The sequence below is a fragment of the Scomber scombrus genome, chromosome 12, assembly GCF_963691925.1.
Source record: "Scomber scombrus chromosome 12, fScoSco1.1, whole genome shotgun sequence".
In the NCBI taxonomy this organism is placed as follows: Eukaryota; Metazoa; Chordata; class Actinopteri; order Scombriformes; family Scombridae; genus Scomber; species Scomber scombrus.
Window position 1 is genome coordinate 7,448,998 of NC_084981.1, and position 23,527 is coordinate 7,472,524.

At 40.1% G+C, this 23,527-nt stretch overlaps 1 protein-coding gene across 2 annotated transcripts; it reads right to left on the bottom strand.

Moving 5' to 3' along the window:
• Positions 1 to 12,106: 12,106 nt before the first annotated feature.
• zgc:110045 (uncharacterized protein LOC664755 homolog) lies at positions 12,107 to 22,864 on the bottom strand. Of its 2 annotated transcripts, none has more exons than XM_062429985.1 (13): positions 22,730 to 22,864; positions 19,945 to 20,058; positions 19,743 to 19,766; positions 19,583 to 19,615; positions 19,352 to 19,468; positions 19,015 to 19,146; positions 18,470 to 18,598; positions 16,924 to 17,013; positions 16,235 to 16,276; positions 15,739 to 15,814; positions 14,796 to 14,848; positions 13,687 to 13,856; positions 12,107 to 12,396 (listed from the first exon to the last, which is right to left on the bottom strand). In XM_062429985.1, exons 2-13 carry the CDS (start codon positions 20,023 to 20,025, stop codon positions 12,360 to 12,362), a joined length of 984 nt encoding a protein of 327 aa, XP_062285969.1. In that variant the 5' UTR covers positions 20,026 to 20,058; positions 22,730 to 22,864; the 3' UTR covers positions 12,107 to 12,359. The 2 variants fall into 2 exon arrangements, with proteins under 2 accessions (XP_062285969.1, XP_062285970.1); XM_062429986.1 differs by lacking the exon at positions 12,107 to 12,396 and adding an exon at positions 12,757 to 13,321.
• Between the last annotated feature and the right edge of the window lie 663 nt (positions 22,865 to 23,527).

Below are 23,527 nucleotides of genomic sequence, written 5' to 3' on the forward strand. Positions count from 1 at the left end.
CAGTCAACTATACAAAAGGAGGAATTGATTTGAAAATAGAACATAATTCCAGTCTTAGAAATCTTAGAAAGATGAATTTACTGTACCCGACAAGCCGTATCAATTTAAAGATGCTGCAGCTTTTGCAAAGAGCTGCAGGTGCCTCAGAAACTTTCCTGTAAAAGTAGCACACTAAATATTTATATTATATTATTAATATTATATTTATACTTTTATAGTTTTGTTCTAATCACAAACACATCACTTTATTTTCTAGTTTTCTGCACTGTGTGGAGTCAATATGCAGCAGCTCGCATCAAGTAAAATCCTGGATCAACTGTAGACATTGCAGAGACTGCACATTTTTTGAAAAGCTCCAGTCAATGTTTTTGTTCTTGTCTCTTGCTTAACTTGATTTACTGCGGCGTCTTGAAATTCAAATGCCTGCTATGATGCCGTGCTGCGTTCGGTGGCCTACTTCCATTCATTTCCTTCACACCAAATGTTCGCTGTCGTCACTGAGCTCCGTTTAACAGGCTGCGGCTGTGTTGACATTCATAGCTTAGTTGGAGAAAAAAAGGTGAGATTTCTCCATATTGACCAACCGCACAATTAACTGTTAACTTCTGTCCAGCGCTTGTTTAGGAATGGTTCACTGTATTGATTAATTTGTCAACCTCAGTGAACACAGCTAATTTCCGACTGAGCGATTAGGGGTCCCTAAACAGGAGGAAAAGTGATCGAATGGGCATTAAGTAAACAGCAATCAAGCATGTTTAATCATGTGGTGATACACAGAGAGAGAAGAAATAATGTTGGGACAAGCAGCTACATTCATTCTATCTGACTCCTACTACGAAGCCGAATTCTCTCTGCTATATGTTTTAAGTCATGCATTTTGATATTCATGAATTCTGATCCATTCTGAGGAAAAAGGAGTTTAAATTGACTGCTGGCACGCCACTGGTATTTGAGCGGTGTGTTTTAGCTGAATTGCTATGTTTGAGGCAGAATCCTTGGAGCTGCTGTGGAACTGAGAGGAAGCAGAACGAGGTGCATACCGATAACGCTGCAGCTGAGAGAGAAAGAGAGAGAGAGAGAGAGAGAGAGAGAGAGAGAGAGAGAGAGAGAGAGAGAGAGAAAGAGAGAAAGTAAGTGAGAGAAAAGAGTGATGGAGGGAGAAAGAAGGAGAGATGAGCCCTAGCCTCATTAGTAAAAGGACCTCATTTGGCTTTTCTCAGTCTCACCTCTCCACCTTAACAGCTGTTACTAACTGTCACACTATACTACTGTGGCTGTGCTCTCTTGCAGGACTGAGCACTGATTGGGTGGCCCTCAGGCTGGTTGTCAATTGAGCACAAACTAAACACAGCACACACTACTCTCCTAAAGGATAAAGGTGGTGATAGATCTGTACTTTTCTTATTGTCATCAAATCCCACGAAAAGACCAAAGCCAATAAAGGATCAATCCCGCTAACAAGTATTATCTGAGGAGCCAAAGTCCTACCCCTCTGTGCCACTGAGCTCCACTATTGCCCTAAAACCATTAAAACACATCAATGAGCCCAACTGTTGCTCTGGCTGAACTATTTTGAGTCAATCCCACAAATACCGTCCTGCTGCTGTCATTACTCACCAAATGTGTATTAATCCACAGCTGGAAATAGTTCCTAACAAATATTTTCTACTGTTTGAGTTTGCAAAAAGATTACAGCTCCCAGATATTGTAGAAAATAATATAGAAAAATGAACTTGTGATTCATTTTAAATGCTAATGCTGGAACTATATCTTTAGCGTGGTCAACAAATCCCATGAAAAGAACAAAAGCAACAATCTGTTAGTCCACGTTTCAATAATTTCTGACTTCCCTACCCCGACTGTGGCACACAGCACCGAGCTTATTTGATCCTACTGCAGATATAAATCAAATAGCTTTGGAACCCCCCTCCCTCCTCCTCCTCCCACTCCTTTCCAACATCAGAATAAAAAGGTAGATATCTTAACAATCGGATAACAGGAAAAGCACAGGTGCAATTAAAAAACATGAATCATAGCTGCTTTCGGTTTCAATGCCCTTTTATTGTGTATGCTGGCTTTGCTCACCGTGACACCTAAACAGAACACAGCCATTGTTAATACCATTAGTTACACCTGTGCCTTTCCTGCTATGACAAGTCAAAATGTCAGAACAGACAATCAGTGATTCGTGCCCTCTTCACGCCGTGCTTGGCCATCTCTGCCGAGGTGAAAAAAAAGCAGCCAGAGTTTGAACTTCTCTCAACCTTACAACTTTTTCTCTTAATTTTATGTATGAACAACCGAATGCCACATTATGAACGCTTTCAAGAAGAGACAGTCTAAAAATATGCGGCGTTATCCTCAAATTTAAACAAAATTACGTCTCTCACCTCTCTGTGACAGACGATTTTTTTTCTTTCCACCTTCAGTGTGGCTGTTTGGAACAACTATAAACACTTTTGATTTGCGACATAGTCTGGCAGCACCTACCAGTTTTTCTCTAGCATTTTTTGGTATACGATGCGCCACAAACAGGGTCAGAAAAGCAGGAAAGCAAATTGGTGAAGTGTTTCCATGGCATTTGTTGACAAAACCAAAAATACAGCAAGGCTTATCCTTCTAATCTAATTTAGGTTATCTGTATTTGCAAATGAGTTTGTTTTCTGCACTCATTAAACCAAAACAAATCTTGCCATCTTTAATACAATCACATCTTCTCTAAATGTCTATCTAATGAATTCTGAGCCACACAGGGTGATGTGTGCCAGATGTCATGAGTTTACGAGCTGGAATCAAATACAAATTTATCCTTGTACTTGAATGCTTTAAGTACCTCTAAACGTTGTCAAGATGCATTTGTGGATGCTTTTCCTTGCTGCTCCTCAAGTTGAAGAGATGGCAAACTTTCTCACAGTTATACTGTTGCATATAAGCCATTTGGGGAAAGGTCACCGATTTATCTTTGCCCTACAGCCCTGCAGTGAATTCACTTTTTTGCTTCACTGCTCTGACTTGAAAACTTGCAAAAAACATTCTGGCCGGAGAGAAGAAAAAAACAAAACACAACTACCAACTGACATGAAGATACAATGCAGTGTCTATACATCTCTGCAGCATCTCTGCAGCAGAGTATGATAGGCTTGTGTTATGGACTATGGACAGACAAAGCATAAGTATTACTTAGGGAAATTACCATATAATGTGTGATAAACTGCAACCATGTCTCTCAAACATCTCTTTAAAATTCAGATGAACCCTCTGTTTTTACCAACACAGCTAGAGTCAAAGTGATGCGGCAGCCAGACTCTGTGCAGGTGTGACCTGAAATGGCCCGTGCTGAGTAAAGCATCACACTAACTGCTGGTTGCAGCCATCAATCAGAGTTTATATAAGCCAGCATCACTGAGTTCATTCACACTTCTGACACATTTGAGCACCCACTTCAGAGCAAAAAAAAATTAGTTCTATAAGTGGAAAAACAACTCTAATTAACACTTGTCAGCTCCGAATAATTATCTCTGGAAAACAAACACTTACTAATGCTGTGGAAAATTGACTGTATAGTTTTGTCTTTGAGAAAAATCACCTTTAAAGAAAAAAACACAGACCTGGGTGGTAATGTTGTTTTATCCATTTCTACCTTTGGTCCAAATACTAAAGCAATTACGGAGTGAAATAATGGGTTGGATTTGGTATGTTAATTCATTAGTCAATGGCCAATAAGGCAAAAAATGTAGAAAGCCTCCTGTGGTGAAATACACATGATGATAACTAATAAAACCAAACCAAACCTCTACCTGGCTTTACTGCTGTTGCTAAGTTGTCATTGTATGTTTTCCTTGAATGGATTTTTGATTAGTAATGATGCAAACAGACGCTGTGAGAACTAATGTACTAGGCCTATGTGTGTAAACTGAGAAACAAACACAACACTGGAGTAAAATCAACAAGTCTTCCAAATTAGACAACCACATACGTTGTTTGACTCCAGAACAACTCATAAGAATGTTTTCCTAATCAGGCACCTATATCAGCAGAAATGGGCAGAACAACATTTTGTCAAATCACTTTAAAAAAATAACAGAAAACGGCTTGGTTCGGGTTATACAAGGATTATGTTTTAGGTTAAACTGATAACTTGAAATGTGGTATGGGTTAAAGTTACTACTTCCTTAAAGTTAGCCAACCATCATGGTCATGGCAACAGTAAACACCACAACAATCGTAGTCAAGGTCCAAACAGTTGGAAACAGGAAGTGCATGAGTCCACGCAAATTAGGATGTAGCCTAACACCCAACACGCCACCATTCGTCAGCTTAGACATCATTTGAACTGCGTTATTTCTCTGGGTGATAATTACTATGGCCACTAGATGGCGTCTGTCATTCAAACGTAACTATAGGTCATTTTTGACGGCTGGCGTTACAAACTCTTGTGTCGTTGTTCTGGGGAGGACAGGCTCCTTTAAACGAACTGAGTCTCATTTTCTAATAGAGTCAGTCAGCCACTGTCAGTCCTCACTCAGACCAGAGATGTAAAACTTGTCAGTTCAAGCCTCGTACCTGATGGTCAAACAGCAGGCAGACCTCAGCAGGACATCCAACAGCAGAGAAAACTGCAGCTTTTCCTGAAATATCACACCATCAGAACTGAGACTCACTAACACTGCAGAAAACAATCATGCAGTGAAGTAATGAACAAACTAAGTTTAGAATTGCTTACTGATGGAATTGATATCTTAACAGCCCAAAAAACATGCTCAACATTGTTTCATCACCTTGATCCTTCATGACTTTCCCTAATAAAAATTGAATGAGATTTGCTTGTGAACTTGATTTTAAACTGATGACATGTTTCAGAAGTTTGCTACAGAACATGACGCAATGCCTCTGCCGTAAAACATTGTTAAATCCAATTTATCTTCATCTGCTCTCTGTCTTTGATTGGTGTCTTACACGTACCCATCCCACATCACAAACAAGCGTGTTTGGATTCCTGTTCTTGGATTTTTACGAGACATCAAACATAAGTTATGTCACTGTAAAGGGTAAAATACTGCACATTTCTTTGTCTGTCAATGACTTTTTGTCAGTCAAAATGAATGTATATTTGCTCATCAACACTGTATGATATGTGTAATTTAAAATACTATTGATTTGGGTCACAATCAAACAATAACAACAATAATAAGAATAATAACTTTATATGTAAGGCACCTTTCATACAAAGACTGGACCTCAAAGTGGGTTTCATGTAAAATGACACCAGGACAAAGTCAAATAAAATGACCCAGCCCAGTTTGTGGCAGAAGAGAAGGTTCTAACTTTAAATACTTTTTCCTTTTAATTAAGTCAGAAAAAAAGAAAAACATATTTAAATGGAAAAAAAGGATTTTTGAAACCCCAAACAATGATGACATGAACCCAGTGTCGACAAAGGGCACATAACAGAAAATATCAGATTACTGCCTGGCAGAGTCGGACATAATGTGAAAAACTCTCCCTGCAATTAAATGTTATGCCTATTTTTTAACCACTGTATACTTCCTCCGCTGCCTCCAAAAGCAGCAATCCCAAAAATAACTTATATCCATCTGGGTTACGATGGAGAAACAAATAATTAGAATTTTAGGAGGATAAATTAGGTCCAATTTACAGATAGTGAGCACTGGCACAAAAAGCAGTCCCAGCATTCAAATGTAGGTATCACATCAGCTTTTACACCCTAATCGTAACCGGACCTTTAAAAGATGTGCTGCCCTTTTAATTTTAAACAGTAAACAGTGACAATTGCCCTAGATGTTATCCTGGGAAAACAGCAGTGGAAAATGACAATGATCCATCTGTTCTACATTGCTAATTTCACAATAATAAAGTTGCTTTTTGGTACTCTCTTATTAACATTGCAAATGATATTTGCTGTCTGTCCCTGTGCTAATACTTTTAAAGGCTGAAGATGTTTCCACTTTCCACTGACATTTAAATGTTACAGTGGCTTTTCACAAGAGAGAGTGAACTCGGCGTTAGACTCTGTTTAGCAGGTTCACTCATTATCATCACTGTGGATATATATACTGTAAATTCCTCTGTCAGAGGCCAAACTTCTGCTTACATCTCAGGCTATTGAACATAGCCGGTTTGACCACTGAGGTGCAGCAACAATGATTCATCAAGCAGAGATTCAACCTGGCTGTTAGTTCACGGTTCAATGATGCTCACCATCGCATTGATTTGTGACTCATAAATTATTGTTGTTTTTCATTACCCAGCAGAGCGAATAAGGCCAATATGTCTTGGGACAATAACCTGAGCTCAGAGTGAAATTTTCCCTCTACCTTGACTAATACTAGTGTTCACCTAGATCGGATTGGCAGGGCTTCAATAACACAAAGCGTGGTGGTTAAGTTGAGTAAAGGTTGACCTGCCTCTTGCTTTCTTCTTGGATGTCACTCAGAGAGGTTTCTTCCAGGGTGGTTGATAGCTGTTTCCCTCACACAATACTGCTATAAATAGGGCCAAATGTACCGAGGCACGGCGCTCTCATCTCCAGGAATTTTTCCACACACAAGCAGGGATGTTTTTGTCTGTTTGTTTATTTCTAATTACTTTTTGGTTTTTAATAAATGTGAGCAGTATTTAAAAGGATTATAGGCTAATTTGCAAATTTGATCTAACTGAAGAACTTCATGGTGGCAGAAAATGATAGCAGCATGATACGGACAAAGTGAGTCTCTGAGCATCCTTTTTGATATCTCTTTCAGGCCGATATTGCACAGAGTGTAAACCCTATAGGTGTTGATCATCCAGCTGACATTGCACCTCCAAAAACAAGCAAACATCCCATTTAAAACCGTTTTGGAGAATAAAACTCCTTCGATGTCCCTGTGTAAAATCAAACTAGATGTCATTGAGAGGAAAACCATTTCCTCGGGGCTAGCATTAACTCAGACAGACAATATGCCCTCACTACTGTATTGCACATAACAGATTCTCTTACTTGCATTGTTCCAACATCCCAGCATGTCATCTGCAGCACACGGGGAATGCAACAATTTACTTTGAGGTCTACTTCAATTTATGACAAAGCGAATCACAAGGGACGAGATGTAAGACGTTTAGACAGTGGTGGCTAGTGGGCTCGGAGCTGACAGGGCTGGGAAAGTATTGAATTAATGATGCCACGCTAAAAACTCATTTTTATACAGATAAACAGTGTGAAATGACGAAATCCAATTAGAGCAATAAGGGACACTATGGCGGAATCCAAGAGTATTAAGCCATCTGCCAGTGAGTAAAGATTGCTGCGGGGCTGTCTAATTGAATTTTATCCTCTGACTGTAAATCTTACTAGTGACCTAAATCAAAAGAAAGTTTGCCTAAACATGCAATGCAAAACCAACGGCCCTTGCAAAACTGTCATATATTCTTAAGATTATGTAGACTGGAATAAGGTGAGAATTTGCTCGTGCGCACAGAGCCTGCCAGGAAAAGTAGTGGAGCAGCAAATATGAAGGGCAAAGTGGAACAGCTTGATTTTCATTAATGTTACTCAACAGGAACAAAGAAAGATGACGATAATGTGATGACGATGATGGAGAGTAAACCTTTTTTGACATGGCTACAGCCTCTGTGTCAAACCCCGCAGATTAGAGTGGTGACATTTAAATTAAAAAATGTCTGCTTTCTGTTATCATAACTGTAAAAATCAGCAGAACATGCAGCTGTAATTCCAGGAAAGCTCAACTATGAGAGATCCTATCATGATACAATCCACTTTACAGGGCACTGTGCATTTCTAAAATGATGAGTACATTGTATTTGGGTTTTGACAGACTATACTCTCAGGCTGTTAGAGGCTGTGTTTGCCTGGATGTTGCATCCTGAAGTGTGTAAGCAGGCTGAGTCTTTGTGCAGCAACTGAAAATCCCTTCAGATGCTTCTTTGAGCAGCATCAGTCCTATTTTACAACAAAAACCAACACAGCTGAATTACACTGATACTGTTACTGTATGTAGCATCCACAGGTGTGACAGCCTTGTCTGCAGGGTTCAACAATCTGCATTAGTCCCCCCCCCCCCCTTCAACCCCCGCTACCATGAAGCTCATTTGCATTTTGAGATAAATGCAGTGTAATTCTCAGGCAGGCTTTATTGTAACCCTGAGTAAGTAAAAATCTACAAAACACCACATTTCAACATAAAGAAACACCGGATAAATCATTCTCATTGAACTAAGTTGATGTGAAGGTTTCAGCAATTAAGCAACTCAGACTGAAAATGCATGAAAAACAAAAAAACAAACAAAGAAAACAAATAAAAAGCTGCATCTCCACAAAGGAATATGCATCAAATTCACCTGTGATCCTTTGGAGTCTGTCCGTATCCGTCAGCGCGCTGGGGTTGAAACACAAGCCTTGTCGGACTGTTGGACAGCAGGAGCACAAGAAGGCAGCAACAAATGATGTACGGTTAAGAAATGGAAACTGACGCTCGTTAAGCCAGTCAAATGCACAGTTTCCTCCGGAGGATGCTCGCAGGTCATCGGCGTGTCTCGCTCAACTTTAATCGCCACAGAAAGTGAACTGCTACTGCTGCTGCTGCTGAAGAAGATGATGATGATGATGCTGATGCCCCCCAACCCCTCCCTCTCTATCCTGGCACTTTATTTCTCACGGTGACAAAAAAAAAAAAATTATTAAATAAAAAAAATAGAAGTGGGAGGAGGAGGGGAGGGGTGTGTGTGTGCACGTTGAGGCGTTCACGGACGCTAGGCGGCGCAGTTTTAAAATGAGTGAAGTCCTGAGAAAACAACAGGCAGTCAATTAACGGAGCGTTTCACAGGTCGGTTCACAGGGTTTGCGAGCTGCTGTGATTAACGACTTTGGTTAATTATCTCGAATTAAGAAGTCGTTTCCCCGACACAGTTGGTCACTGGGTAATTTGTTGCCGAGTGAGAAAGCACATTATAGGCTACAAGAAAAAGTGAGTTGAAAAAAGAAAAGAAAACGAAAGACATAAAGCTGTAAAACATGGATGATTCACCAGCAAGCAGACAGGATTTAACATCAAGGATAAAACAGATAGGACCGTAGATGCATGGGGTTTGTGGAACATTGAGGTTTGAGGTTTTTCACATTTTATTTATTTATTGCATTTTTTTAGGGGCTTGTTTTTATTTGGGTATCATTGTGCTGTTAAAACAAGTGAAAATGTGTTCCTCTTCTTGTACCTGCAGTTGGATGTTGGAGCTACGCTGTGCAGAAAGGTGTATGTGCAGACTCTGTTTTCACATTCCTCTGATGAAAGTGGAAGGTTTCTCTTATGTGCTCACCCCAAAATCTTAAATCACAGCAAGTTTGAAGCCAATCGAGGCCCAACGCAGGTATAACTTATACCAGTATGATGTGGAAACCTTAACTCTCCAGCTCACTGGACTTTACAGTGATGCAGGAGACATCAATCAGCAGTTAAACCTTGGAAATGAACAGATTCTGTATTTCTCAATGAGGAAGAAGGAGGAGATGTCATTTTAAGCCTATAAAATACACCAGGTGTTGTAGAATGGGGTAGAAAGTCATTTTAGATTGGGGAATAGAAAGTAACTAAGTACATGTACTCAAGTACTCGTTTATACTTGAGTGCACTTCTGAGGCAATTGTATTTTACATTTTCAATATTTGGCCACTTCATAATTCTAGTCCTCTACATTAATAACATACAATATATCTGGCAGCTGATTAGAGCCTTCGTTATAGATCTACAATGAAATATGATTCAATGTTATAGGAAATTAAACCACTCATTAGTAGGAAAATAGCTATGAGCTCCTTCTCACCTTGACTAGCTACAACATCACATAAATGCACCAATAATAATCCAATGTTATAATACTGTTATAATACTGTGTATATTATAACTCTGACTTTTGCCTGCATATCTTTTATATACATACTATGCTTTTGGTGCATTTTGCTGATAATATTTTGTTACAGCTTAAAACGATTTTTTACTTGCATTGGTGTAAATTTACACTTACTTTGACAGGAGGGTCTGAATACTTCTTCCACCAACAGCACAGTAGAATATAAACTCACCTCAGGCTGCTAACCCACCAACCCCAATACCCCACCCCCACCCCCCTTGCCCTGTGCCTTGCATGCACATATCAAAAAACACAGACAACTACAGCACCACCACTGATGAAAAGCTTCACTCCTATCAAAGAAACACAAGACTATAAATACTACAAAAAAAGATGGCGATAGATCAAAAGCACAATGTAAGGTCTTCAAAAGTCTTCGTCATCACAAAAACATGATAGAAGATCATACGGGAGATTTGCAAAACCACAAACCACAACAAGTTAAATGATTATTGACTGTTGGAGTGTAAAAAGCAGATTAAAATGTTCTAATTGGATGTGTATATTGAACATATCTTTATGTATTAAGCCTTATGATAATAAAACTCACCTATAGAAATACTGTGAGACTACTGCTCACTAGTCCAGCAGGAGACCACAGGAGGACACAAATTGAAAAATACAATTAAACACTACAAACATGCTCGTCTGTCCCCAGAAGAATATTTTCACAATACTGCAGTGATTTTTCATCTGGAATTGATTGACAGCCCTGCCTACCAATTTAGCACAAAACGTACAGCGTTTATGCACCTTTAAAAAAAAAAAAAAAAAAAAAATCATTTACTTACTTATTTACCTCTAAATTGCTTTTTCAAAACGGCATGATATGGCAGCGAGCTCAGAAATGTGCCCGTCACTCTTGCCTGTGTCAGGTTGAAAAAGGAAATCATTAATATAGCATTAGAGGCTGGCTGTGAACCCACAACTGCCCTGGGCACACATCAGCATACATGCAGCACTGTTCTCTGCTGCTACACCTTCCCCGAGGTTGAAATGTCATCCTTCACTGTCATTACATTTCTGCCCCCATTAACTATTGATTATCTCCACTTCAGCATTTCAAGCCCTGCTGTGGAAATGGCCCACATGGCTCTCTACCCATACTCCACGGATCAGGCTTGAGCAGAAGTGGCCACCTCCTAGTTTTAATACTAAAAAATGGGGGACGTCAGATTCGCAGAGGGGGCAGGGGGGGAGGAGGGACGGGGCAGTGGGGACACAGAGCACAAGGACCGGCTCCTCTGTACCCTACGAGCCCATTAGCAGCATGCTTGAGCGGGCAACTGGAGGTTAAGTTGTTCTTTTTCAGGACCCGTGAGAATTTTGCCACAGCATGTGTTGAATATTTACTGCGAGGTTAGTCCAAGTTTGCTTCTGTTTTCTGCAGGGAAGTGCAGGTGAAAAGTTTGCACAGGGGCTTTGCACCCTTTTTGCTGTCAACAACCTGCATCAATAATAACTCTGACTACTTTGTGCGGGGTTAGCTTAGGAAACCTGCCAACATCTCTTTTTGTAAGATGTAAATGGCTGCTTATACTGATCTCTGTTGTTGTCTATGTGTTTGTATGTCTGCAGGTTATGGAGGCACATTTCCTCTTTGGAGAAATATACTAAAATAGAGAAAATGGTCAGTTTGCTGAGTCTCACGTGTCTTGTCTTTGGTTTTATACACACAAAACACATGAAAACATTTGACCTATTGACATTTTGAGTTCATCAATAAAACATCAATAAAGTCTGAGCAGTGGACATATATTTAATTATATCTTATGTATGAATAATAACTGAATGCTGTTGTTTTGGATATGCACACACAAACACACTCACACACACACACACACATTTGAAAGACTGGAGATTTTTCTTTGAGTCTTTATATCTCAAACACAAAAGTTCAATGCCATGTGAGCTAATAACTGTAATTCCAGCTGAATTGAAATGTGCGAAACTGATTAATATACAAAAAAAAGCTCACATCTACTTAAGAGTAAACAACACATAAATCCTCAGAGTCAGTGTTTGTATTTTAAGGGTCAGGGTAATCTGCAGAGACGTAAAAGATTTTCTATACCAACCAAATTATAACAAAACAACCAATCTGTATTCATAAAAAGTCCCATTTATTTCAAAGTCATTTAATCAACAAAATATTACAAATCTGCATTGTTTGTGGGGCTGGACCCACACCAGGAACAAATGAATAAAACATTTATTACAATAATTGCTCGGCGTCCATTTCAGACGCTGAAAAGTTGAAGCATTTCCACTCTTATGGGTTTGGGGGGAAATAAACAAGAAACAAGTTAGCGCACAGGAACAATAAATGAGTTAGTTAGACCAGTCCCGCTCTACAGGATTACTGTGTAGAGTGAAATCCGCTAGAATCCAATGTGGCTTTAGGATAATCCCATCAGAGCTGCAACAGTGCAACGCTACTACAGAACACCCAAGCCTGTTAGCACTGATGAGAGCCTAGTGAAGGAAAGGAGGAAACATGACAGAAGAGTGGAGCAATCCTTTTTGGAAAAAAAAAACAAAAAAACTTAACACACTTACTTCTATTGTATAAGACAAACATTTTAACAGCCTGCTGCCAACAGAGCACCACGTCTCATGACACTAGTTTGCATTCTCTAACAAAAAAGTGATTGTAAACTACTTACACAGATATAAAACTAAGTCAATATTTGCATCATGGAAAATACTTCTCCTGGAGTAAATGTTCATATAAAGCTCTGCCACATGAAATGAAAAAATACCTTTTTATTGGATACTTTTACAAGCCTGAGTTACCAACATTAATTGCTATGCAAGTCCGTAAGATAAGCCTGTTTTAATTAAGGACATATTTTGATACTACAGTCCTTTCAGTCTGTCTCTAATAGTCTCCTGATTTATGGAAAACAAGTGCTACACTGGTAAAACTTACACACACTGGCGTAAGCTCTTTTTAGGCCTAAATGTCAAATATTAATACTTTGCCATCATTTAATAATGCCTTACCAGTCAGCCACACTGACTATACTTAAAAAGCAGACATCAATAGGGAGCAAACTTCTGCCGCTCAGATTTTTTCATGCCGGGGGTCTGCATTTTTGCGGCGTAAGGGTTTAAACCGTGTGTTAGGCTGGAAGCGGCTGCTGGGTGAACAGTCAAAACAGGGAGAGTTTTCATGCCAAGCAGGCTGGAAACGGGGAGGGCGTAGTGCGGGTTTTGGATGGTTTGTAAGGTGGAGGGAGAGTGGACGTTAATGGTGGGGGCTTGGGTGGTGGCCGCCAGGACGGCCATAGAGGTAGCAGCAGCGGAGGCATTGGGAGCAGACTGAGAGAAGTTCATGTTGAGGTCAACTGGGTTCACAGAGGAAGCGGCCTGCATGGTGTATTTAGCCATCTCTAAGCTGCAGGTTGCGATGTTCAGAGGAGGTGGGGAGGGGGTGTGGGGGGGGGGGGCGGTTGAGATGGTGAGGGGTTAAGAGAAGACATTGGAAAATGAAAGAGGGCGGGGAGAGATGGGGGTGAGACAAAGGAGAGGGGAGGTGAGAGAAAGGAGAAACATAAGAATCAAAGTAGGAATGTGTTAAAAAGCAGAGACAATAAGGATTTTAATGCAGTCAAGAGAATGGAGCAGTGAGTTGGAACAAATCCAGCCTCACCCTGAACACAATAACTCTGCCCTCATACAATAGTACGGTGTTTGGCTGTCTTATCATCACGCTATGGTGTGAAGCCCTGCTGGACGTGGTCGCCCTGTGTAATGTCTTACCTGGCGTTGATGAGGTACTGGGCCACGCTGATGCTGGCCGGAGAGCCCGTGATCGTGACTTGGCGCATGGCTGAGCCATCAGTAGCACTGGCAATTTTGATGTGCGCTCCAGAGACCTGGCGAATCTCATTGATCTTGCTGCCTTGTCTTCCAATTATGCAGCCAATAAACTAGAAGAGGAGAGAGTGGAAACATGTAAATAACAAAAACAGCTCATGTTTCCAGGCTTTCTCAGGAATTAGATTTCAAAACAGCATATGGGAGCAACAGCCACGGTGATAACAGCAACACAGGTTTTCATCTGAAGAAAAACACATTTCCAGCTGTTCACTGTTTTTGTTACAACTGATAAAATTCACAAGATGCAATGTGCCCATACTACTAATAAACCACACTGTAAATATAAGATAACATGAAACAGTATGTCATAATATTGCAAATATCTTCATTAGAGAACTGGCTTTGCTACAACGACAGTTTGAGAGATGTGCTTATTTGCTTTCTTGCTGAAAATCCACCTATCAGCCCTCTAAAGCTCACATTATATATCACTTCCTTAATCTGTACAAAAGCCGCAGTGTAAAACCAACATTTCACTGATTTACGTGGTGATTTAGGAGGAGTTATGTGCCACAATATCTCCTACCCAAGAAATAGCCTGGCACATAACATCTCACAAAACCACAACCCTTTAATTTTTATAGTTTGACATTTGTACAGATTGAATAACCAAGATATAGTATGACACTTAGGGAGCTTTAGAGGTGCTGATAGGGGATTTTTGTTAACTTTGGAAAGAGCCACACAGCTGTATCCTGTAACTGTACCCAACTTCACATCTCACTCCCAGCAAAAAAGCGAATATTCACTCTACCACAAGCATATCTTAATACCACCGCAATTATGCATCCTGTGAATTTATGCAGTTATTTACATAAGCCAAAAAAGACAGTGGATAATTTATTCTCTGCGACAGAGAAGGTGAAACACCGGTGTCCAGACATTCCTTATTAAAGCTGTCCTCTTCGACAGTGTTAACAAAATAAGCAGCGTGAGGATTATCAGTGAGAGTTTTAGTGCTAGGAGAACACAAACAATGTGACACTTACATCATTAGGTATTGCCAGCTCTTGTGAACTTGTGGGGGCAGATGCATCCAATCCTGCAAAGTAGGACAAGGAACTCTAACAACAGTATGGAGCTAATGGCTTCCACTTTCATGGCATGACAAGTTGCCCTACTTTGACTAGTTTATCACTGTTACACTGCTAAATCAAGAGCATGAAAATGGTATATGGCAAGAAATTCTCACTAGATTCACACATATACATATTTAGCACATATTCAACATTGCTACAATCAGAAAAGCAACTTTTTTAACATTACTAAAGAAATGAGTATGTTTTATCACATCAGTCCTGCCTGTGTAATCATAATGTTGTAATGTTTTATCCTCAGTTAGTTGTGACAGAGTATATGAGTGCGTGGGGTGGTTGAGGTCAAGGATGGTCTGGCCAAGACAATGTTAGATTTGAAGGAGAAATGTTGTAGGTGGAGGATGGGGTCAAGAGATTAGGATTTGCTTTGGAGTTGAAATTTGGGAGGATATGAGAGATAATGAGAAATGGTTCAATATTTACTAAACTGTAAATATTCCTGTCATTTTTCACATTTCCCTCTCAGAGAATGTTGCTGTTTTTTCTTTTGTATTTCATCCTGGCTGGCTGAATCTGTTGCATACTCTTTTTAATTATAAATATTTAAGTGTGTAGCTGATAATAAACTAGTTTGGTGGCTTAGCCTTAAAATATTTCATCTTATTTTCTGGTACAACATGTAAATACTAATGCAAAACACAACAGGTTGTTACTTGTTCTATGTATATCACTGTGAAGCCACCGTCTACAAAACCTGAGAGAGTATATGAACTCTGAGAGATTGGAGACATCCCTGATCCTCTCTGAAGTGACAGGGGTGTTTTGATGGTGTGATTTGAAGAGGAGTGAAGACAGAGGGATAGATGGACTTCCCCGGGGAGCCGTGGGTACGTACCAGGGAAGGTAGGGTTGCTCTGCCCAAGGGAAGGGAGGGGAATATGCTGCATAGCCAACTGGTGAAGCTTGGTCAACTGCAGGGTAGGAAGGAAGTTAGAGCTAACCAATCAAACTGGATTATTTCAGAGGAGCTGACAGCTACAATACAGAGCCAATCTGAAGTTCACAAACATCACAGATGGTGTCAGTGTGAAGAGATTCATTTTCTTCAGAAAGCATGCTGGCTTCTCATGGCAGTCATCTCAAAATACAGTCACATCTCTGTCTACAAAGCTAGAACTGATCATGAAAAGACTATTTTTAAGATGTTGGCTTTCATTTCAATCAATGCATGCCACTACTGTGTGTTAGTGTTAGTAATGTCAACAGATCAGGGTTACTGTAGTTTCATCTTTGCAGAGTTGGGTACACAGAGGGCGTAGTGGTGGCTTGGAAGGAATGGGCAGGAGTAGGTCATTAGAGCGAGTGACAGCCACTCAAATGAATACACTTACATCTTGATGCGCAAAAGCATACTGCCCTGGAATTGCAAAGGCCTGGGAGGAGAAAGAGAAGCATATATAAATATAATAGTGGTTATGTGATTGCAGTGAGTAGAGACGTCCTAACATGTCACTTGAAATGTGAATGTGTCACTGTGTGTGAAGAGTAAACTCGTGCACTGAGTGCATTTCTGAAAAATCCATTCCCTTCCTCTTTTCCATATCTCTAATGTGTATAGATTTGATGGAATTTCATCTAAATGTCATCTGCTGTTTTTCCCCCTCTTTGACCATGGCCAGAAATTCAATAACATAAACAGATGTCTGATAGGTCAGAGCAGACTGTGCCAAATTCAGTACAGCGGCTAGCCAGCTCATGGAAAACATGAGCTTTTAGTCACGACATCTTTCAGGTTTCACACTGCTGGGAATTATAATAATAAAAGGCAGTCATTCATATCCCTGACACATTTAAGCTTGGCTGTATACTTTGTAGTATGATGATTACCTCATTTTACCGCCTACAGCATTACAATATGAAGGGATTATTCCTTTATAGTTACACTGATGTGTCCCTCTAGTGGTAAAAATATGCTTAATGATCAGTGGGAGTCTCACATCCCAAAAAACAAGGAGTCTATTCAGTTGTTATTGTTAAGTAGTTAAAATTACAGCCAGATAACCCCCACATGGCTACTTACCTGTGCAGAGTGCTGTTGTGCTAATACTGCATGGGCTCCTGCAGGTATGGCCTTGGGACGATAGGGAATAGTTGCTCCCTTTGGAGGAGACTAGAGACACAGTCATGCAAACCAAAAAGGGAGAAACAATTTATACACTGCCACAAGTGAGGCACTGCTGCATTTTATATCCCCTTTATATCACATGCTGAATCTTTTTTTATACCTCCTTCATGAGTTGTGATAATTACATGAAACCTTGGACCAAAGGCATACATTGGTATGCTACAAATGAAATTTTTAAAGGCTTACATAAATCAGTGACTCCCCCGACCAGGCTTACTTGTAGGGCAGGGGGTACTTCTACCACTTTCATTGGGTATAAATGGTTGCTGGATATTTAATTCATTTACAATAACCGGTAACCTGCCCTTTAAACTGAGTCAGCTACAACACCATTCGTTGCAGTTGAGAGTGAATACAAGTTACCAAGCAAGCAGAGAAGCTGAAATACCTATTGTAGCTAAAAGTGACGGATTAACAGCTGAACTAGTTAGCTAAATGTAATTAATAAACAAGTTAAATAATTAGCTAATAGTAATGGGCAAACAGTTGAAATAGTGAGCTTTAAGTAATTATTAAACAAGTGAAATAATTAGCTAAAAGTGATGGATTAACAGTTGAAATATTAAGCTAAAGGTAATGGGCAAACAGTTGAAATAGTTAGCTAGCAGCAACAGAAAACAACTTTGAAATAGTTAGCTTTAGGTAATTATTAAACAAGTGAAATGGTTAGCTAAAAGTGATGGGCAAACAGTGGAAATAGTTAGCTAGCAGCAACAGACAACAGCTTTGAAATAGTTAGCTTTAGGTAATTATTAAACAAGTGAAATAGTTAGCTAAAAGTGATGGGCAAACAGTTGAAATAATTAGCTTGAAGCAATTATTGAACAAGTGAAATAATTAGCTAAAAGTGATGGGAAAACAGTTAAAATAGATATGTAATAGTTTTTCATTTCAAATGAAATGAAAAGGTGGAATTCTCTAAAAGTAATGGTTTCACAGGTGAAATAGTAATGAATAAATGATTGAAAGGTCCAGTTCTACTACTCAAATATAACCTTGACCAAAGCAACGTAAACATTGACAATTCCATTGTATGAAAAATATTTTAACCACTATCCTCTTATATATAATTAATAGTGTTAAGTAGCAGTTATAGGAACATGGAACGTGGTGTTGTTGAAAGGGTACTTGACCGGCTGTGAGGTCACATCAGACAAAAACGACTAGGAACCACTGATAGAAATCATTATCAGGACAAGTGACAATACATTTAACATCGTAGCAAATACTGCAATTATTGTTGCACTTCTCATGAGGAGTGCGAGCCACTACCACCTGAATACAAAGCGTCAGCCTTGCATGACTAATATGTCCCTGACACTGAAAATCTCCTGAATCTGCTACTGAATACCTTCTTACACATCCTAAACAAATGTGACATACTTGACGCCTAAATAGAGCTGTTGAATGTGAAGATCATCTGCTGTCTGACAGTGCTTACCTCCAGCATGACAGAGCAGATGTGTCTTACACACTGAGTGATGGCCTGTGGAGTGCCGGAGATTGTGACAGCCCTCTCCGTAGAGTCCGGCAGCATGTCTCCTGCCACCTGAACCTGGGCGCCTGTGGTCTTAACATCGCCAGACAAATGAGAAACAAAGGCTATTTATTGCTGAAAAGAGCACACCATCAGCCAAATTGAAATGTTGTTTCAAGCACCGCGCAAATTACACATTTTGACATGCAGGGAGCAGCTGCAAGCCAAATAGCAGTGTTTGCTCCAATATTTGAAGAGCCATGCGCAAATATTGTCCATTCAGAATGAGCATTCAGCTTCCGCTGATCTTTACAGGCATAATCAGTGGATTCTTATGAGCAGAAACAAAAAAAAAGAATCTCACAAACTTTAAGGCAGAGAAAAGCAAGAGAGTTTGACTCAAGTGTCTGATACGTAAGGTGTCAGAGCACGAGGGAGGAGGTTTTCTCACCCCATTTGGGTGCATAAAAACAACTTTCTGATAGAAAATATCAGTAAAGGATTCCTACCTCTCTGATCTCTTTGATCTTTGAGCCACCTTTGCCAATCAGTGAGCCACACTGGCTCCCTGGGAAAACCAGACGAAGTGTCACAGGTGGCTTGCTTGTCACGTTGCTGTTTGTCATTGCTGCCGTAATATCCTGAGGGCGAATTCAAGAAAATGTTGTTTATTTCAGTACAAACTGTAAGAACGTTATCTTTATTTGACAAGTGTTTGGTGCAATCCTTCAGATTTCAGTCAAAATCTTTAAAAAAAAAAACCTTCCTTAAATCTTAATGCTAAGCAGCAGGATTTTATTCAGGCCATGTTAAGGGGGGGAGTTTGTGTCATTTGTGTGTCTGCACCTCCTCAAACTTCTGTGCAATCATGGAGAAAGCTCTGAAGATGCCCTCAGTGGGTCCTGTGATGGTAACTATTCTCTCAGGAGATGATCCCTCTGATATGTTGATACGAGCACCACTCTGGAAAACACACATTCACGTTTATTCTGGCTTTGATTTGTCTCTAATTGGATATGCCAACATTCATTAAATTATACATGTTTTCATAGGATGGTTGTCCCAGCTGATGCTTACCTCCTCCCTCATTTTCTTTACTGTTTCTCCTTTCTGGAATCATGCAGGAAAATATAAAACAGTTGGCCTGATTAGTTTTTATAAGGCGGAGAAAACAAGACAATCAGAAAGACAGCAGTGTGAATCAAGGAATGCTGATGGATTGGAATATAAATCCTACCTTTCCAATTATGCTGCCAACTTCCTGTGAATGGAAAAAAACAAAGCTTTAGGAAGTGGCAGCGCACAAGATTTCCTCTTCACAGCAACATTTCACACACAGACCAGAATGTAAACATTTTAACAGCAATGGCATGCTATTACCAAACCATTAGGCTATTACTAACTTTTCAAATACAAAAAAATACACATCTGCAAATTACCTTTCCATGCATTAGTAGCCTCAGCGTCAGTGTAACATTGAGACTCCCATCTGAAGTAGCCATTTCTTCCTTGTCAGACATGCTTTCTGTTGTTGGGGCTTCACAGCAAACACTCTGCAAACAGAGAGAAATTGTTAAAGGTGGTCTGGGTGTGTTATAAGAGCTCTAGTCTTTTAGGAAATCATCTGTGAAATCAAAGAGGTAATATGCGAGATCCTGGTTTATGTAGTGTAATCTTACAATGACGTCAACATGGTTATTATTGAACATTCAGGGAATTAGAATTTCTGTACAATGCATACAATATAAATGTCTTCTGGTTATTACACTCAAACTGCAGCAGCTGCTTGCAGAAAACGTGAAAGGCATAATTTCCTGCATGCAACAAGGTTTTTCTTGGAAAAAAGGCTTCCAGATCCACAGATGATGGTACAAACATCACAAACTGGATGTAAACTGCATCATCATTGTAATATCAGTCTGCAGCAGAAAAAAAGCAGATCTCTATTTGCAAATGTCACGGATTATTAACTTAACTATTAGAAACATAAAGCAACCGGAAAATCTTCCGAAGTTGAGATGCTCATTGTTACGCTGCTAAAAACAATTCAATTTTTTCCAAATTTATCAGGGGGGCTAATGTTCTCTGAAGAGTTGTGGACCATTGTTGTTTGTCTTCTGATCCTGTAGCTGTGAGTGGGGGAAGATAAGCCTATCACTAGGTGCAATCTTCACATGGGACCGTGTCTTTAGTTCCGGCTAAATACAAGTTGTGTGACTCCCTCGGATAAGATAAGATACAAAGGAAGCCACTTGTGCTGTGGAGGCCCGAGGATCAAGTGATGTATGCGTGACTGTCTCTTAATATCGCACTGACACCACACAATGTCGGCTCTGTTGTGGCCGCGTATCCAATTCGTTGTATTTGCAGAACAAATAAGGAATGTCTGGATTCAGTCGGTATAGGAAAGCGGCTTATTGCACCATAACAGACAGAGAGAAGATCTGAAGTCTATTAAAGACCAAGGTCACCTTGTTTATTAGATCATTAAGTTTCCGAGAAGCGCTTCTATAATTAAATTTAACACTGGGCTTCTTAAAGGTTGGTTTTGAGAGACTGCATATAAACAGTATCTAAAAGAAGTAATAATCCGAATTTAAAAAAAAGAGATGGTAGGATTTTGGACCTACTGAGCGTCCAGTCACATGTTGGCTTAATGCAAACAGTAGATTTAAATGCTGAGAGCTTGATGATGTAAAAGGGGGGAGGGAGCATGGCGGCACGCGATTGGTGAGTGTCTGTGAGGTGTTCCTAGTTAATCCAGTTTTCAGATTGAGAATCCAATCCTGCTCTAGAGTTTACAGTATGTAAAATAACATTTGCAATACATGACCTTTGACCCCTGTTTAGATACTCAAACAAACCAATAAATAAAGTAAACTCCCTGCCGCCATTCCACACCTAAAAAAGACCAAAATTAAGCGTGGGTTTGACTCAAGCATGCTAATGCCGATAGCAATACAATCGTCGGTAGTTATCGAATGAAATGGGACAATATGAGTATGATAATGGCCCAATAAATCATTGTTTCCTGGGAGCTGAGACAAGTTTATAATAAAATATTGTTCTGGCACATTCCACTGTTGATAATACCAAGCTGAGCTAAAAGGCTTAATCCAGACGATTTATGAATAAGCGGAGGTTGTCTTATTGCTAACAAGAGACGCAGCTATTTCTCCCTCAGTGTATCATTATAAAGTTACAGTGAATACATCAAATAAACAGCAACATCTCTGTCTAATCCTATAGGCCGGGATTTGTTTAGTTAATACTAAGACCCTTTTGACCCATTTCTGTCACCTCTTGCATGTCAGCGCCCACTCAAGACTCCCGAACAAAACACTGGTGCACGACGGCACCCACCAAGTATACATGATAAAACAGATAATCTACAGAAACTCAGCTTCCAGAGCACTCACAGGCAGCATTGCCTCAAACAATAAAGAACCAGGGGAATTAATCCTTGAGGGAAATGGAGAACAATGGCTAAGTGGATTACTTGAAGGGTTTCATTTGAAAATATATTCCAGTGTTGAGGACAAAATAAAGACATAGCAATCATTCTGGAAATTGCAACGATAAGATTATTGTATTTTACAAGATTATTGCATACAGCCGCGTTCCATCTTAGAAAAATACCTCTTAAACAGACAGTAATTTAAATCACCCTCCACGAATTTCAAAAGAATGTGTGTAAATAGCTTTATCACAATGAAAGACGTTTCTACGAACCCATCAGTAATCGCTTCCTAAATACCTAAAGTAATGTTCTATTAATAACTATCTGTAAGCCGCCACACATCGCACAATAAGCATGGGGCCTTACAGCATGGCATTCCTCCCTCAGCATAGAGTTGACTCTGTTGGAAATGTGTCACAGGTCTGGTTTAATGTGTTAATATATTGCAGCCCACGCTATCTGAAAAGTTGAAAGAGCAACTAAAAGCATTTACTATACAGCAGACTGCAGAAAAACAACCAACTTGAATTAACTCACCATAATGGAAGTCAGGAGTCGTGCATGAAAACAAAGGCACGCGTTCTTAAGCTCTCGTTAAAAGCACAGAACCAAATAGAAAAGTTCAACTTTCTGTCTGGCTGAATCCCAACATCACTGCGCTCTGCAATATTGTTACCAATAGGAACCGAGGAGTGGATGGCCTGACCCTTGGCTCAGTGTGAGGCCTGTAATGCGACAAGAATAATTAGTGTAAAAGTACTGACCTTATATACAAAATACTCGCTCCTCTTCTTTATTTCTGGTATCTCCTAAATAAACGGCCTCTTAGTTTGTAGTCCGTGTTCAGTGTTTGCCCCCTTTGTTTTCAGTTATCCACAGAGTGGACAGATGGCTCCCTGTGCCCTCAGACCGGCTGGAGCGGAGGCTGGCTTTGCTATTAGTCCCTCAGCTTAGCCCAAGATAAGCCCCTACGCAGGGCAAGTGAACCCGCATCTCTTGCCTAATTCTCCCTGTCACAGCCACCAAAGAGGCGTTCCTCCGCACGGAGCTCCACAAGCTGAACAGGCCTGGGTGCAGGGCAAAGAGGCTCTTTCTTCTGGACACTGTCCAGCACAGATAGAGCAGGCTACAGTTACAGTCACCACAACACACACACACACAGAAAAAAAAATGGGGAAGTTCAAGCCTTTTTCAGTCAAAAACACACTCACAGAGACACCGAAGAGAAGCTTTGTTAACCAATGTTGCTCTGTGACTAACAACTCTGCATGACTGCTGTGTTCTTCATTAGATTTTCAGAGAGCTTCCTGTCTACACAAGGCTGGATTTTCTCTAAAAATAAACCTCCCTGTATGAAATCAGTGCTTTGTACAAGGAACCCGACTAATTGAGGGCTGGGAAGGACAATGTGGCATTTGAGGTATTTAGTGATGTTAAGCACAATGTCTTCGTGGGGTGCTTCTCCCCCCTCTCTGCCATGCCCTCCCCCACCAAGCCCCTTTGGCCTCGTAATGAGGCCATACTGGATACAATACAGCCCTTCTGCACGGAAAAATGTATTC

What these genes read in the sequence shown, in the direction of transcription:
- zgc:110045 (XM_062429986.1), bottom strand. Translation starts at nt 20,025, where the DNA reads ATGTCTGACAAGGAAGAAATGGCTACTTCAGATGGGAGTCTCAATGTT. An exon ending in CACAACAGCACTCTGCACAG is followed by an intron (nt 16,277 to 16,923) that starts GTAAGTAGCCAT and finishes TTCTCCTCCCAG; the next exon opens with GCCTTTGCAATTCCAGGGCA. An exon ending in GAGCAACCCTACCTTCCCTG is followed by an intron (nt 14,849 to 15,738) that starts GTACGTACCCAC and finishes CCTACTTTGCAG; the next exon opens with GATTGGATGCATCTGCCCCC.